Consider the following 16817-nt stretch of genomic DNA (forward strand, 5'->3'; position numbering starts at 1 on the left):
AACATTCAGTAAGATAACTCTTAAGCCAACTCATCCCACTATGTACCCACTGAGGAAATCAGAAGAAGAACTAGGGCTGGCTGGGCAAAGATTAAGCCAACCACCTGCCATCTGAACAAACACTGCAGACTGAGACAAACAGGCAGGTTAAAGCGGCACAGGTGACAATTCTGTCAACCTCTGCAATTTGACAATCACTGACAAGCACACAAACTAAACAAAAGTTTCATACTTCACACTCTTCTTAAGCTGCCACTATCATGTCGTAATACAGTGGATTGACCCTGCCTGAAGAATAAATCTAACTTTTCTGAAATCTGGCACTAAAAATACATTCCCCTTCATGAAATCCCAATTTGCTCTCATAAGTAAAAAATATCCCAGCACAACACAGCATTGGTACAGGCCTGGATGACTTCGATCAGCAACAGCATTGTTGGGCATTGCACCACATGAACATAAATGCAATTATGCAAATCTATCACTTATAAATGTATAGTTCGATGCAAATACTTAACACACACAAATGCTTGAAGGAGCAAACAAAAAATATATGCAACATGTTCAAGTGTAGACCTACCTGACCTCCAGGCTCTACGAAGGAAAGCAAATGCAAATGAAAGTGCCGCCCGGGATCCAACTCGTGCAAGTCCTTCTACACCTTTACCTACAGGTCTTGGGCTAAATAAAATTATATAAGCATTTTTTCAATATAATTTATATTATAATAATATATTTATGTTAGTAAAATTTTGTATAAAATATATTCAACAACTTTATAATTTAGCTATATGCATGCATATGTGATTACACAATTTTTATTTATAAAGAATTGTAATTGTCTCCAGAATGAAGGTGAACAACATCAAAATATCAGCAGCCAACATTCAACTTCAACTGCTTCAAAGCACCAATTCAATGCCCAACATCAAAAAGTTCCACATAGAAAAAAATAAACCAGACTGGCATAATTGACTGCAATCAGAAAAATGCCCATAGTTACTGAGAGTGAAATTCAAAACACACAGATGTAAGATACTTCATGTACTCATTATTTACTCATTAAGCTTATATTTTAATTTGGACTGCATAAACTATGCTTACAGATTTTTATGAAACTTTAATTATTGAGAATTAATTCCACCCATTTTGTCTTTCCTTTTTTTTCCATTCAGGTGTCAATGTTACAAATCCCTCTTTGCAGCTTCTGTATCAGTGTGTGTATGGAAGAGAGACAGTTTCAACTTTTGTTACTATCCACTGGACTTACATACATTGCTGTTAACTCTTCTTTTCATGGAGACAATCGCATTAATTTAAGTACACTCCCCTTTGTACTTAACAACAGGAGATACCCTACAGCTTCCACTACTGAACCAACAATTCTATTTCCTTTTGATGTGAGATTACAAAGACAGTGAATTGCTTAGGACTCTTCCAAAAGAGAAAAAAATTATACTCTCATTTTTAGCAATCCGATAACTTAAACACATCAGTGTTCTTTTTAATCAGAACTGAAAAAAAAATTCTAGAGAACTCTATTTAGAGAAATATATAACTGTCAGAACTCCAATCCCATAATAACTAGTCGTGATATCTACTTACACTCTCCCTTCATATCTGAAGCTAGAGATAATGTAACATAAAAACTTTCCTAGCTGAATTGATTGTTCTGCCAGAGAGCAATCTTGTTCAGCTACTGAACAGATCCTTTAATGCCCCATCTGAGAGATTTTTCTATTTTTAGGTCTAGATAGCTATCTAGTCATGGAAAGTAATCAGACAATTTCTTATTCCATTACTTCTCTTGAAATTGTTACATATAAAACGTATAATTACATCATTTTTCAACCACACTACAGAAAATTATGTTCAGCTTTTATATATTTGCATTTTTAAATTTACGCGCCTTAACTGAGCAAATATTGACCAAAACATATCAGCATTATTCAAACTACGTAACTTCCATCAGCACCATTTCTGAAACACACTTCTTCACACTTTCTAGCTGAGCGGAACAAAAGGAATACTTCGATAAAAGTATGCATATAGCTAAAAGAATAGTATCTACAGAAACATATTACAATCAAAACCTACCAGTACAGAGACACTATAAGAAAGCATCAGGCAAGAAAGAAAACTGCATGGCAGACAGCACCACTTTTTACTTAATATGGTAAAACCATCTCAAGAAATAAGTTTCTTTACTGCTAATGTCTCTCAAGGAGGAATACATCACATCAAGTGCTGACACACAGGTTGATAACCTTGCTGTGAGTTTTCTAATGTATTAACTTGTTCATGCATTACCTTTTCTTATCCATAGCAGGCAGAGAAACACTACTGCTTTTCCACTTGACTTTGACATTCTCCTGAAGAACTGTTCTGTTCAAAGCAATGAAATATCGTTCCAGGATAATAAGTCGCTGTTTTAGCCTCATAGCTGATAGAGCTGTTGTAGCAGTTTGTGTGGCCAGACTTTGCTGTTCCTTCACTAGTACATGAAGGCACTCCTTCAATTCATTCACATCTGAGAATCAGAGAAAGATATTCTTTTATGGCTGTTCATCTTTGTTACATACAGTATCAAGAAAAATCAAGACAAATTGAAAACTGTAAACCAACCAGGAGTCTGAACTTCAAAACCCAGTGAAACTCCCTGTTCCCATACATAATGTGCACATTTCTAATCCACAGTATGATATAATCACAATCACACTTAAACAGGTGTTTCAACAAAGGTTATTATCAAAACTGGTTTTGTATACATATCTAGCCCTTCATATTTCATGTCTGAAATTAAAACATCACAGGAAATATTTATGCATTTCAAAAAAACAAGTTAGACAGCAAATTCTTATCACCATCCAACCTCAGTCAGACTTCTCCTGAGTGCAGGCAAGTCCCCTGCATGTCCCCACAAGGATATGCTTTCATTTTGCAGCTATACTCATTAAGTTTCTCAAAAGTTATAAAACTACTCTCAGAAGTGCTAGGATCACTGCCAAGAGCTGTTACACTTCTGAAACAAATAATGTCAGAAATTTAAGATGCTTGCAAGTACTATTAGCAAATAAAAGATCTGACTTATGTACCAATGTTAGAGAATTAATTGTTCACTAATCAGAGAAAGAACTCAACAGCCCAAAGTCCTAGTAATAAAATAACTGATGATAAGAAATACAGTGTCAACAATAACAAAACCACTTTAAAATAGAGATTTGGAAACTATTTTTATATTCTCTGTAGCTTTAATTCACAGGATAAATATCAATTAAGTGCGTTCTTAGAGGGGTTCTTTTCTGTCCTGTCATTAACAGTCTGATCACTGGGCGACTCCACTCTGCTTTGCGCTGAATAACTGCACTTGTCCCTAAGCCAACCACATTTGTTGCCTGGCTGCTCCACAGAAGTACCTTTGTTTTAACTGACACCTGACTAAGGGGTATGGGAAAAAAAATCCCATATGTCTGCATATATGTAACAGGGCTTATGAGAAGATGGACAAACTTTAAAAAAAAAATAACAACCACAAAACCATACAAACCCAACATGTTTTTTGGAACAGCTGCCTCCGAGCTATATACATTTATGGTAGTCTTTAGAGTTGAAAATTTTATCTAATAAGGCATAACTTTTTTTGCAGCTGTAACTGCATAAACTATTTCAGTGTTTGTCCCCACTCTGCAACACATCATTGTGTACCCAGCAGAGAATTCAAGCAGTCTTTTCTGCCACGGGATCACATTGCACAGTCACTTATGGTTTGCCGTCAGCCTGTTTTCAACATTGCTACTCACATTTCACCATTTCATAATGTGTTAGATTCCTTTCCCTGAGGCAATTCACATCTTTCCACCTGACTATGAGGAATAACTTATTTTTTCACCAAGCAAGAATAGATTAAAATGTGTTCCTTGCAGTCTAGACCTCACAGACGAAAGCAATTGCAGCAATTATACACATTGACTCAAACAACAAGAAATACAACAAAATGAACAAATTTGACAAAAATCCACACTGTATTAGTGTGGTATTAGCTCTACTAAAACTCCCAAGAACTCTGTGGCACAGGTGAATATCAGGAAGTTATGTACATAAGGCTCCTCCAGATCACAGTGTAAAGTAACACATAAATAAAATAGATGCCTGTCAAAGGTATGTTTGATTTCTTTGGTTTGGCTTTTATACTGTCCCTTAATGTTATGGCCATATAGAAGTTAACTCGACAGCTTTAATAGATGACTATCAGTACCTAGCCTGAAGCTTCTGTATACCTCCAGGCTTATGTAACAAATTTTGTTTCATTTAATACAATTTTGAGGGAAAAAAATCTCAGTTGCAGTGTTAGCATTACTTAGAATAGTAAAATAAAACATTCCACAAAATATAAACTACATGTTCTGAGACTGCTGCTGTTACCCTAGGTGTGCCTTAACTTCTATTTTGTAAGCAAAAAAACCCCATTTTGCAGTATATACTTCAGGAAGCATGGTCAATACTGATAAGTAAACCATAGGAAGACATAAAAATCTGAGCTTTTTCCTTCTCTTTCTGAACACTAAAGTCCTACCTACCTCTAAATACCACCAGTCTATAAGAACAACAGATGAAATGACCATGCTCTCTGCTTCACAAAGAGACTTTGCTTAACATCACCAAATCACAGAATATTCTGAGTTGGAAGGGACCCACAAGGATCATTGAGTCCAACTCTAAGTGAATGACTCCTACAGGGATCAAACCAACAACCTTAGCATTACTAGTACCAGGCTCTAACCAACTGAGTGTTGGTTTTGGCAAATAATTTTATTCTGCCAATTCATTCCCCATATTATGGTCTCTTGTCTCTATAGGAAAAATAAAGAAATAGTCAATGAAGAAGAAACAAGGGACTTTAACACTTATGTATGGGGAAGAGAGTCTATGTATGGTGCTACAGAAAACAAGCACTAGGTGCTAGACACAGCAGCCTGCCAAGTAATACAGAGATACAGCATTCATCCTTCCTTCCTGACTAGCAAGTTATCCAACTGTGGACACCCTCTAAAATTATTTCTGAGAGTTGAAGACTTAGAGGAAAAAGGCCTTCATTTCAAAATAACATGCTTATTAAACATATGTCATGGTGACTACTGAAAAGAAACACTTGGGACAGGCAGAGACCACCTACAATCCTCCAGCAATTATTTTATGAGGAATTTTTCCTCAAAGTTTACAACTGCATACCTTTCACACCACTTTCAATCAGCCACAGTGATGTCCAGGTGTTAGAAAGATAAACTACTTGTTATTAAAACTGCCTTGTTAAGGTTTAGGGCTTGACATGCTTCAACGATCTCAGACAGAGAGGGAGGTTAACAAAGCCTGGCGAGAAAGATGTGCCACTGAGAGTGGACAAAAAGAATGCAGAATTTACAGGCCATGGGGACATGGGGCAGAACTCCCACGATAAGGAAGAAACTAAAAAGCTAACTCAGCAACTGGGCTGAAATCAACTCCAACTAGATAAAAGATAATTCTGGTAGGGGGAGATTGTGACCACCGACTCACGACCCACTGATTCAAGAAACCCACTGACTCAAAAGAAGAGAAAGACCAAGCATGCAGACTAACCAGCATGAGAAATGAGACAAACATTTAACAAATAGAAGGTAGAACACTAATTAATAACAGAACTATGTAACTTGTAGCCAGCGAACCGTGATTTCGGTTTGCCAAAACATATAGATGGCGTAAAGTTTTGATGATTGGGGAGCCAGCCTTTTATGGGTTACCACCCAGCTCCCTACTTTGTGCAAACTAGAATAAAGAAATAGGAACACCTTGTCTTGGTGCTTAAACTGGTGCTGTGAGTTGGGCAGCGAGTTCACATTTGGGGCAACAGCCCTGCCATTCTCAGCATCCCAGCCATGCCGATGCAGTAGGTGACACAATCTACTGTATGAACTCTGAATGAACAGAAACAGAATCCTACACTGCATACCATGTATGCACATCAAGCAGTACCAGTCACAGAGCTGGGCCATTGTATACACACATGGTCCTGTGTGTCTGCAGAAAAAGTTTCATAGCAGCACCTACTGAATTAATTCCTAATGGTTCAGTAATACATACTAAAGGTAACCTGTAAGTAAGATGCCCAACATCCTACTCAGTGATCTGACAGAACAGCTGGCTCATTTGACAAAAAAAAAAAAAAAAAAAGACAACATTACTGTAGGTTTTTAATACCTCAAAGGTTTAGTTCTGGTTTAATACAAAAACAGTCCATGATTCCACAGACTTTGCAATGTCTCACAGAAAAAAACCTCACAAAAGCATTTCCAAAAGTTAAGGGATTTAAAAAGCAAGTAATTTTGCTTTCTTCTCAGTGAAGTCAATGTCCACAAATTAAGTCAAGTGAAGACAATACAAAAGCTAGAAAAGGAATCAACTAAAATTCTTTCTTGACTTTTTATGAAGAAAAAAGGGCTGGAAAAAAATTCATTTTTCAAGTGATTAGCCCTAAACCCCACAAGGTCTTTGCATTCAGAAACTAGCAATATGAAGAACTGTTCAGTTACAATACACTATTTTTCAAATACCGAAACATTGCATGAAAATTTTCTTAATGGAAAATATCATTTAGCCTCACCAAGATACAAGCCATATAAAAATAACCTGCATAAAGAATAAATTTAAGTTTACTGAATTTAGCTGTAATTAAATTATTTTCTTTACCCCTTCTTGCTTTGCCTTCAAAATCTCAAATGGCTACAATTTTAGGAAGGCTTTCTACTAGAAGTAAATAACTCTGTTCTGAAATACTTTATACAAACTCCTTTAGTATTTCAAGAATGTAAAATAAAGTTCATATACAAAGTGTAGTAAAGGCTGGAACAGGTCACAGCAGTCCTGTAACTCAGACAGCTAAGACTTGAACAAAGGACTACCTTGTTTTATTAAAAGTAATGCTATTTTTAAGTGAGATATATCTATATACTTCCTCGCTTTAAATTTTCTCGTGTCATAAGTAAATTTATCTTCACAAAAAATTCCGTTCATCTTTGGAAAGATTTAAATATATCTGAGAATCAACCCAGTGAAACTCATTTCAGTAAACTCTCAAGTCTAAGCAACACTTATTACCAATGAACTAAACAGTCTAGTGAGAGAATAGCTTATTAATAGTAACGATTCAAGTTTCATCTGAGAAGGTTACAGGGAACTCTTTAAACAAAACTGTTCATATGTCACTACACCAGCCCTTGATGTTAACCATCCCTTGCAATGCTATGCTTTGCCAGTTATTCTATGAGGGTGGAGACACATTATTTACCATACCAGTATAAATTCTCACAGTCATACCATACCAGTATAAATTCTCAAATCACCATCAGCAGAATACTTGTTAATTGACAACTATAGTTAGAGATGTTGCTGGCTGCAGTAGAGACAGGTTAGGGCTTTACCACCTTCTGTTAAAATTTATCACATCTCTCTCCCCTCAACACTTAACGTAATCACATGTCTGCACTTCTTAATTCTTCCTGCCCAAAGTTCTCTGCATTAGAAGGAAAAAACAGTGGAATTGTCTAACTGACTTTTTGGTAGAACAGTATTAAGAAGTGACACGTTATTTAGATATTTGAGCAAAACATGGAACAAAATAAGAAGACGGTGACTTCTTAAACCATCTTAGCCACAGCCAGAACACTAACCTGACCTGAGCCTAATATAAGTTACCTGTCCTAAGGCATGTTTGCTCCTGCTTTAGCAGCTCAAGGAAACACCTTAACACGCTTCATAGTTTAACACTCATTTCCTCAGCTCTTGTAGGGAACACCACAGGCTTCTGACTGGTAAATTAAGCACCTTAAAAATGCCAAGTTTCAAGGACTTGGGTTGAGTCACAAGCTTTAGTAGCAGCAAACATAGATGTTACAGTGTGGAGAGATTTCAGACCTGAAAACACATTTCAAAGAGAATTTGGCAGGAATCTACTGTTATAATGAGCGCACATTCTTGTCATCAGCAGAACTAATGTGCTCTAATTTCCTAGAGAACTTTTTATTTTGTCTCTTCTTTCCCTTTCCACTATGTGCTATTTCCACTGGACAAAGAGGAGATAAAGGATGCAGCTGGCTTGGCTTAACGGGCTTCTAACGATCCTCTAAGCCTGTAAAATGAGTGAATTCCAAAGTTAGAGGGAAGGACAAAAATGTAGTCGCATACACATGATTTCCTTCAGAAACAAACCTAAATATGTTCCCAAAGTTATTTTATACCAACAAAGAATATAATGCCTAAAGGGCATTTAGCTTTTAGCTTTCTGAAGTCTGCTCCCCAATTAAAAACATGACCACCATCAGACTTGACTTTATTAGTATTCAGCAGGAGAAATAATGATTAGTTGCATGTGCATTCAAAATCCATCTCATTATGTGGCTGGACACACAAGGATGGTGAAGGGTCTGGAAGGGAAGCCTTACGAGGAACAGCTGAGGTCACTGGTTTGTTCAGCCTGGAGAGGAGGACAAGAGGAGAGACCTCACTGCAGTCTACAACTTCCTCACAAGGGGAAGCAGAGGGGCAGGTACTGATCTCTTCACTCTCGTGATCAGTGACAGGAGTTGAGAAAACGGCATGAAGCTGTGTCAGGAGAGGTTTAGGTTAGATACCAGGAAAAAGTTTTTCTCAGAGAGAAACAGGCTCCCCAGGGAAGTGGTCACAGCACCAAGCCTGACAGAGTTCAAGAAGCACCTGGTGTGACTCTTGGGGTGTCTTGTACAGAGCTGGGAATTCAACTCCATCCTGATGGGTCCCTTCCAATTCAGCATATTGTATGATTCTATAATTTTCCAAGTTTTAAATCATCAGCAAAATTTGTTTAAATTTCTGTTCAAATACTCATGCTACACAGAACAAAACAGCAAGAACTAAAATTCCTGTGTGTATAAAAACATACACATGCATACACCCCCCTTTATAAGGGCATGAGGAGCAACCAAACAGTTACCTGGAGCTCAAAAAGTGGTTTCAAGCTGGGGCAGAGGAAACAGGGACAGAGGGAATGGGATGCAGTGATGATGTGAAGGCAAGTTAAAATCTGTTTCTAGTGGCAAGAAAGTAAAAGAAAAAAACAGGGATGGAGAAGTTCTAAGAAATGTAGAACGGGGAGGTCAAATTTCATCCTTTAGATTTAAAAATCCTGAGTCAAATAAGTATTGATCAAGAAATTTGATAAAAGCAGAAAATATCAAAATAAATAAGGTTAAAAGCAAGTTTTTTCAGTGCCATGACTACTTTTTAATTCCTTCTGCACACAGTATAAATTTAGATTTAACCATGTAACTAGGAGCCCCTTACAGGATGGAAGTTCTGCGTATCACTTTCTCTTTCACAAAGCAAACACAGGAAGAGTCAACTGCAGTTGCTAATGACAGGTAACTCAACAATAGCCCACTGAAGTCACAGGGTTAATTTTAATCTTCCGTGTTTGGTGCTGACTCTAAATCATTTCTTTGTGCAATCAGCTGTACTAACAATATCGGAAAACAAGATGCAGCACTGTCTGTAAACAAGCCCTCACTCACATATGAGGAAACCCCAGAAGTGCAACACCATGACACTGATTTACCATCATAACAGATTAATGCACCATCAATACAAAGCAGATCTGACTACACAAAAAAAACCATATCCCCACTTCAACTGTGTATTGCTTATTCATTTAAGGATGTTTGCATTAAGATTATTTCCTCATTTGCTTTCTTGTCCTGAGGGGAAATAGAACAGTAGCACCCCTACTGAAACATCTAAGTACAAAGTGTCATTTTCTAGTCAGACAGCAATTAAGGTGACTTCAAACTAACTTTGTCTGTAAGTATGCAATATTTAGCATCTTAAACATAAGAAATGAGATCAGATTACAGTGAATTTGAATCACAATTTATTTGTTTGTAAAGCTCAGTTTTTAGACAAACAGCTGTTGCACCAGTGGAACTGTTTCTAATCTTTTCAAGAAATAAAAATTATCTTACATCAAGTGGTATTAAATACTCAACTATATCCACAAAGTTACCTGGCTCTACAATTCTAAACTTTGAGAAAGATTTAGCTAGTCCTCCTTTCAAGACGGGGTGGGGACAAAAACAAAAAAAAGAAAACACCACACCAAACCACCACTGCCAAAGCAAAAATACAAAGAGGATTCATCTTAAGGGAATAAGGGAGAACTGCACTTTTGGATGGAAGTCAAAAATACTCAAATCTCTCAGATTTTATATCTACAACAGCATGGTGTGTACTGAAGACATTTCAAAACACCCAACAGTGACATATATTAGATGTTAGAAGTTCTAACCATTAGCACTGACAGAAATGCATATGGAAAATGAATAAATAGCCTACATACACTACAGGCAACAACAAGTCCCACAGAAATGTGTAAAATCGGGTGAAAATGGAGACAAATATTTGGGCCATGAAGTCTGTTGGTACTACATCAGTAAAGATGACAGCCAACTGCAAAAACATGTAGGCACTTAAATTAGTCAGCAGTAAAATGTTAGATATACACTGGTGAGGAAGGGAGACAAAAATCCCAGTTTTCGCTATAAAAAGGTCTCAAATCAACCTTCCACTGAGGGATAAAATCTTGGCACTGTAGCATGGTAAATTCAAGAAGAAATTGGTTCGCTGTACAACAGCAGCTGGAAAAACAGGGTATCAAGACAGACAAAACAAAAACCAGGGATCATTATACCACTTCATGAAACCCATGAGGTACCCACAGCTGAAGAGCACATACATTTCCCAACCTACCTTCTCTGGCACAAAAATATAGAAGAAAAAGAAAAAAAAAAACCCAGAGGGAAGAACTAAGAGAATAGCTTCCGTATGCAAAAATCTTGCATGAAATAAGATCTTTAGTGATGGACAAATACAACTGGGAGGTGATTATGCCAGAATTCTTAGAACACAAAGAACCCACCCCACCAGTGTTGGGGAAGTGAGGAACAACTACTCGCTTTCTCTTCCAAAACAGGGCATTAGGTGAAACCAGCAAATGCGAAAATCAAGTCAAGGACCAAAAGATGAGTATTCACGAGATAAACAGATGAATTACAAAGTTCCTTGCTACATATAGATGTGGATGCTAAAAGTTCAGAATGTTCAAAAGGGATTAGACAAATTAATGGGGAAAAAATCAACATAAAAAATATTAAACATAAATACATTAAAAATATTAAGTTATGCCATGCACACATATGTTCCAGGAAAATAAAAGGGGGAGGTGGATGGAATTCAAATGCACATTCTCACTGCCCCATACTACCACCTCCATCTCAAGGACAATAGGCTACAGACAATGTATTATAAACATGGAATCTCATTATTTGCTTGGCTACTGTTATTTATACCGCTGCTGTCAGAACACTGGACTAGACTGTCCTTTCATTTGGCTCAATACAGTCAACTTTAAGCACATCACCACTAAGAAAAAGAAGCCCAAGAAGATGAAATACCACTCTGCTTTCTGTAGGCTTTGAACAACCACTTCAAAGGGTTTCTTCTCTTTCTCCCCTACTAGGGTTGAACACCTGGGCTACTCTCCAGATCATATAAGATGTTAAAAATCAAGTAGCTCCAGAAAAGAAAACTGATGAAAGTAGTTAACAGAGATTTTTAGGAAGAACTGCTTTATGAACATACTCAACCTGGTACAAATACGACAGGGAGAAGACATTTTAAAGGAGAACTCACATCACAAATGAGGCCTGAATAGTTCAACATTATTCTCAGAAAAGAGCTGAATAAGAAATTGAAGAACAGTAAGATGCAAAAGAGAAGGAAAAACACCTTAAAGTCAAATAATTACTTACCCATGTATTTATTACTATCTCGCAGATTTTTACAGTACTTGGAATAGTAAGACCCTGGGGGAGGGATGTCACAAGGCCCACTGACCTAGATTAGCCTGCTGAACTTCAACAGCATGATCCTCCATGCTTGGCAAAAAAGGTTTTATTACAGCACTTCTAAAACATAGATATGCAGTGTTGAATACCTAGTTGTTATTTCCATAATGTAGGACTGTAAATCATTAAACTCACTAGAAATATGTCAGTGCATTGACCTGAAACACAGAATTTAAATGCCTCTTCAGTTCTTTTTGTAATGTAACTCCACATCTCACATCTCCAAATTATACCTTTCTTTTAAAGGAATACAAAACATAAATGAAAACATTAAATTAAAGACATAAAAGTCTTTAATTCTTACTTGATCAGCAATGACATATTTAAGAAACAATTCTTTTCAAAAGTTTCTCCATGGTTTTGACAGGAGTCAAGTTACTTAAAAGTTTGGTTTTTTGAAGGAAGACAGAAGAAACGCTTAGAACAGTTTTTCTCATTTTATGAAACATTTATACAAAATATCAAAACTGAACTGATTCTCTGTCATTTTTTCAAAATTAATTATCAAGCCAAAAAAAAAGCTAGGATGGGTCAAAAAGGCAGTTATTACCTATACTTCAGACAAATGCAACCCAAAAATTAACAAGGTAACCCACCACCATGAACAAAAGCCACCCTTAACACTGTAGGAGTGTTTGCAGTATTTTTTAAGGATTTTTATGTCACAGTTAGACGATACAAACTTCAAGCACAAATGGTAAGAGAGACCAGGGAATACAAATTTATTTCTGACAAATTATAAAGTCTTCACAAGTTATCTCTAGAATGTGCACCAATAAACCACACTATATATAAAACACTAAAAGTAACTATAAGACAGTACGTTATTTCTTTCTGACAACCTCAAACACACATACATCCTTTTTCTTCTGAACAACTGCTTTTTCAAGAAATAGTTGGAGGGTGAGCTTAAAGGCCAGGTTTTGTCCCAAACACCTTGGTCAGCTGGAAGAAATTTGGTAAGACACTTAACATTTAGGCTACCATTTCGTAAACAGTTTTATTTTACTGTTCAGTAACAGACATTAAATGAGAATATAAAACATAAATAATGTGACCTTCTGCTTATATCTCTTCAACAAATTCAATTCTCACTCCCCTTCCACTGTAGTGGCAATTCTTTTCATTCCTCCTGTACTGCAAAATTCTGTCCCACTACCAGAGTGACACCACATCCATCTGTCCTCCTGCCCTTAAGAAAAGGGAGCAAGCTGGCTGGCACAGAGCAGAGGACAGCAGACTGGCAGCTGACCTGTGGCTCAACAGAAACAAACAGCTTCCCTAGCAAACAGAGCTACACAGATGCAGATTCTGGCACTGAAGAGATAATACTTTTCCTAGGGACCTTCAAGTGTTTCTGGGTAAGGGGAAAGGACAAGTGGCACAACAGATGTCTCTGAAGTTTGTACATGCCAACATCTGAATCAGGCAACATCGTGCACCAGAACTGTAAAACAAACCACCAAAGTGAAGCTTCTTCTGATCTGCTATTTTTAAACATGGACTATTTTAGACAATGAACTGCTGATCTACAGTAACAAACAGCCATGAACTTTAGCTGGCTTCTATATCAAAATCAGCATTTTATAGACGCCCACATGAAGATGTGAATACACAAACTATTTTTCCACCAAAGGGTAAGTTTACTGTCAACAAAAGTCAGGACAAACAGTTAATTGAACTAACCATTTCAACCTTCCTTCCATGATTCACTCAATCTCCCAGATCATGAAATCAAAGTGAAAAATCACCTATTAAACCTTTATTGCCTGCACAACATTCAGGCTTCAGAAACTAAGCCATTTCTTTTTAACGTCTTCACCTGAAAAGAAATATTCTGAAGACATTGGAACATTTCACTGTATAACTCCATTTGTTCCAAGTCAGTTTATCACTCCTTCAAGCAGCCAAAAGGTGCAAATTGACTCTTCAAGTTATGAGTCTAATTATATCTGAAATTAATTATAGTAAATGTTTATTTAAATCATAGTTAACCACTTATCCAACTTATTTCACTAACCTAACAGATCCATCTGTCAGCAAGTACATTTGATGCAATTACTTCCTGATGCTACAAAAGTAGTGATCAATAGAGAACACGTAATGCTTCAGTGACAATAACCAAAACAGCTGTAATACCTGGTTGTTTGCCCCACACCCAACTCTCAACAATCGATTTGGCCCTGTAAGTGGGCAGTGGAGAATCTTCTTCATCTTTCTTTTCTTTGTCGTTTTGCTCTTCTTTCTTTGATGCGGTTTGGCATTCAGTGCTATCATCTAAAGGAAACAAAAAAAAGACCAGTTAAGCTACTTTCCCTTTGAATTCAGGTCTATATTAGACATGTAAAGGTGAAATACCCAGCCCACAAGCTTCGAGCAATACTGTCTACCATTAAGAGCACAGGGTGGGGGGAAGTACTATTTCACCATATTAACTGTCACAGGTGCTAGGTCTCATCTTACATTTCGTAAGACAGTGACCTTAAAACCCAGAAATCCCCACTGTAATCTCCTCGCAGTGATGAACATTTAATATCGATACCATCATGTAAGACTTGCAACGGATTTGCAACACAGTACTGCAAAGGATGCAAAGTCAGGTTTTGCTTCCAACTATCAGCATTTCCCTAGAATTTACTTGTTTCTATATTCCATTTCCAATACGGGAAAAAGATAGTAATTGCCTTAATTTCAAAATCATGGAGAGCTATATATTGGCATTTACACTACTTTTATGCAGCAGTATTTCAGCATCTGTAATGCATCCAGCATCTTAGTAATTACCAGTAAGTAATGAAAATAATACCACCATTTTCTGCCCAAGCAATAAAACAGCATTTCCAATCCTTTTGAGACTACTTTCATAAAGACAGAACACAGACATTAGTCACTTATCTCTGTAATCAAAGGCTCCATGAAAGTCCTAATTTTCTAAACACAGTAGAATTAGAGAGTTGGACATCTGTCCTTATTCATAGCGGGAATATGGATTTCCATATCCATACTCCAAGTCAGTTCAATGCATAAGTTTGCCTTGCAATTAAGGGACATGTGGGCAACAGCTTTCCTCGCCCTGCTCTTCTTTTCAAACAATACCATCCAAAATTACTCCAGTCCAGCATTTGAAACTTATCCCTGAAGAGTTTAGTTCCAGCCATTTTCACCTGACTCTTACAACTGGGCAGTCTTCCATTCCAATCTGCCCATCTACTGTAGAGAGACTCCCTCCCCTAAATGTCCCAGCCACAGCACGTCAGATAAGCACTAGTATTTTGTCTGTTTTCCTATCTCACCCCACACATCCCCAGAAAAAATGCATTTGTACCAGCATTATTTCAGAAGACAATAATGAGGGGTTTACAGCTGTAGCCAGACACAGAACATCTGACTGCAGCCTGCCTCACTCTGACAGAGAGTTCAAAGGCTCAGAACAAATAAAATACACCTATCAAATGTACAAAACCATTCAACTACTCTTTCCATCTGGCCTGACAGAAAATTAATGCTTAATCTGGTTGTAACTGGATCTGTGATTACCTCTTTGTTTAAAATTTGTTAGGCTATAGACAATAGCACATCCCAAATAAACCTTTTTGGGGTGCCTTAATTATATAAGTTTTAAATTAAAGCCAGCATTTCCTAACCTGTCAGACAGAAGTACTCAGGAGGTGGAAGATTGAAGAGCAGGAAAAAAGGAAGAAGAGACATAACTGCAGCATCCATGCTAGAGCTGAGATTGTGAGCTAAAGAGATAACAAAGTCACTTGAGAATAAGAAAATGCAGCTTGGATATCCCTCTTTTAAGTGGCAATCATAGAGGGTACAACCGTCTCCCTCAAACACTGAGGAGCAGCCTATGAGTCATCAGCATGATAACAATGTCCAAAATGTGATTCAATCTAGCTGCTTCTATTCAAAGGCACAAGCAAATAATACTAAAGGTACAGAATCTATTGTAACTAAGGACACTGTTCAGCCCCAGTGGTTCAGAATATTTCCACAGTAACACCACAATCTGTGTTTTGCCACTCACCCACACAGCTAGTGACACACTTCACAAGGTCTGGAATTTTAGTTAGTGGGTAGAAGGGTGCTGTGCCAAGACACTGTTTTGCAGGCAGCTGTAGGAGAACTTCTAAATAGATCCTTGGCAAAGGATGACAACCAAGGGCTATAAACTTAATCATTTAGTCCAGCTCCTCACTGCAAATACAGAAGGTCCCAATCCAGGTGAGAACTCAAGCTTTGTACTGTAAACAACATGTAAATCCACAGGAGAATTTTTTTGTTTGCATGAACAGGAAAGGGGAGCAATGAGAGAGAAAGTGGGAAGGAGTTGAGCTAAAAATCTCATTAAAAGACAGTTCACTATACTTGCAAAAAACCACTTGCCCTCTAAGGGACAAAGCTGGTATCAGTCTAAATCAAAAGCAGCAAAACAGGCATCATAATTATGGAAGCTCAGTTACACTTATGAAAGAGATTTGTAAAAAGGGAGACTCAAAAATATTTCAGAAAGAGGGGCAGGAAGAATGAAATCTTGAGCAAAGCCAGAATGGCCCAAAGTAACAAGTTATAAGACAGTTTTCAAAACAATACATGCAAAAACACAGTGCAGTGTGACAACCTGATTTAACTTAATTTTTCTCAAAGTGAATGTGAATATTGTGGTGGGGGAAAACAACTGTGTAACATTTCCCTGAAAGAACTTTCTCTTAACTATGTTTTGGTTTAAGCTGAGGAAGGTAGGCATACCCAGTCAAAATCGAGCAACTGTAGTAACCATCCTCAACTAGAAATTAGCTCCCAAATCAGAGAGCAGTAGTTTACCATGTCTGCATTATCTTAGAC

General features: G+C 37.3%; 1 protein-coding gene across 2 annotated transcripts in view; it reads right to left on the minus strand.

Moving 5' to 3' along the window:
- Window positions 1-16817, minus strand: part of HERC2 (HECT and RLD domain containing E3 ubiquitin protein ligase 2) — a 106899-nt gene that overhangs the window by 74407 nt on the left and 15675 nt on the right. For both annotated transcript variants that reach the window (XM_029964790.1, XM_029964791.1), the window contains exons 3-5: window positions 14106-14243; window positions 2311-2530; window positions 581-681 (exon numbers count right to left, since the gene is read on the minus strand). In XM_029964790.1, coding sequence (XP_029820650.1) covers window positions 581-681; window positions 2311-2530; window positions 14106-14243 — 459 coding nt within the window. The remainder of the gene's footprint in view (window positions 1-580; window positions 682-2310; window positions 2531-14105; window positions 14244-16817) is intronic.

This window comes from Manacus vitellinus, unplaced genomic scaffold, assembly GCF_001715985.3.
Source record: "Manacus vitellinus isolate BGI_N305 unplaced genomic scaffold, ASM171598v3 scaffold_7_pilon, whole genome shotgun sequence".
NCBI lineage: Eukaryota > Metazoa > Chordata > Aves > Passeriformes > Pipridae > Manacus > Manacus vitellinus.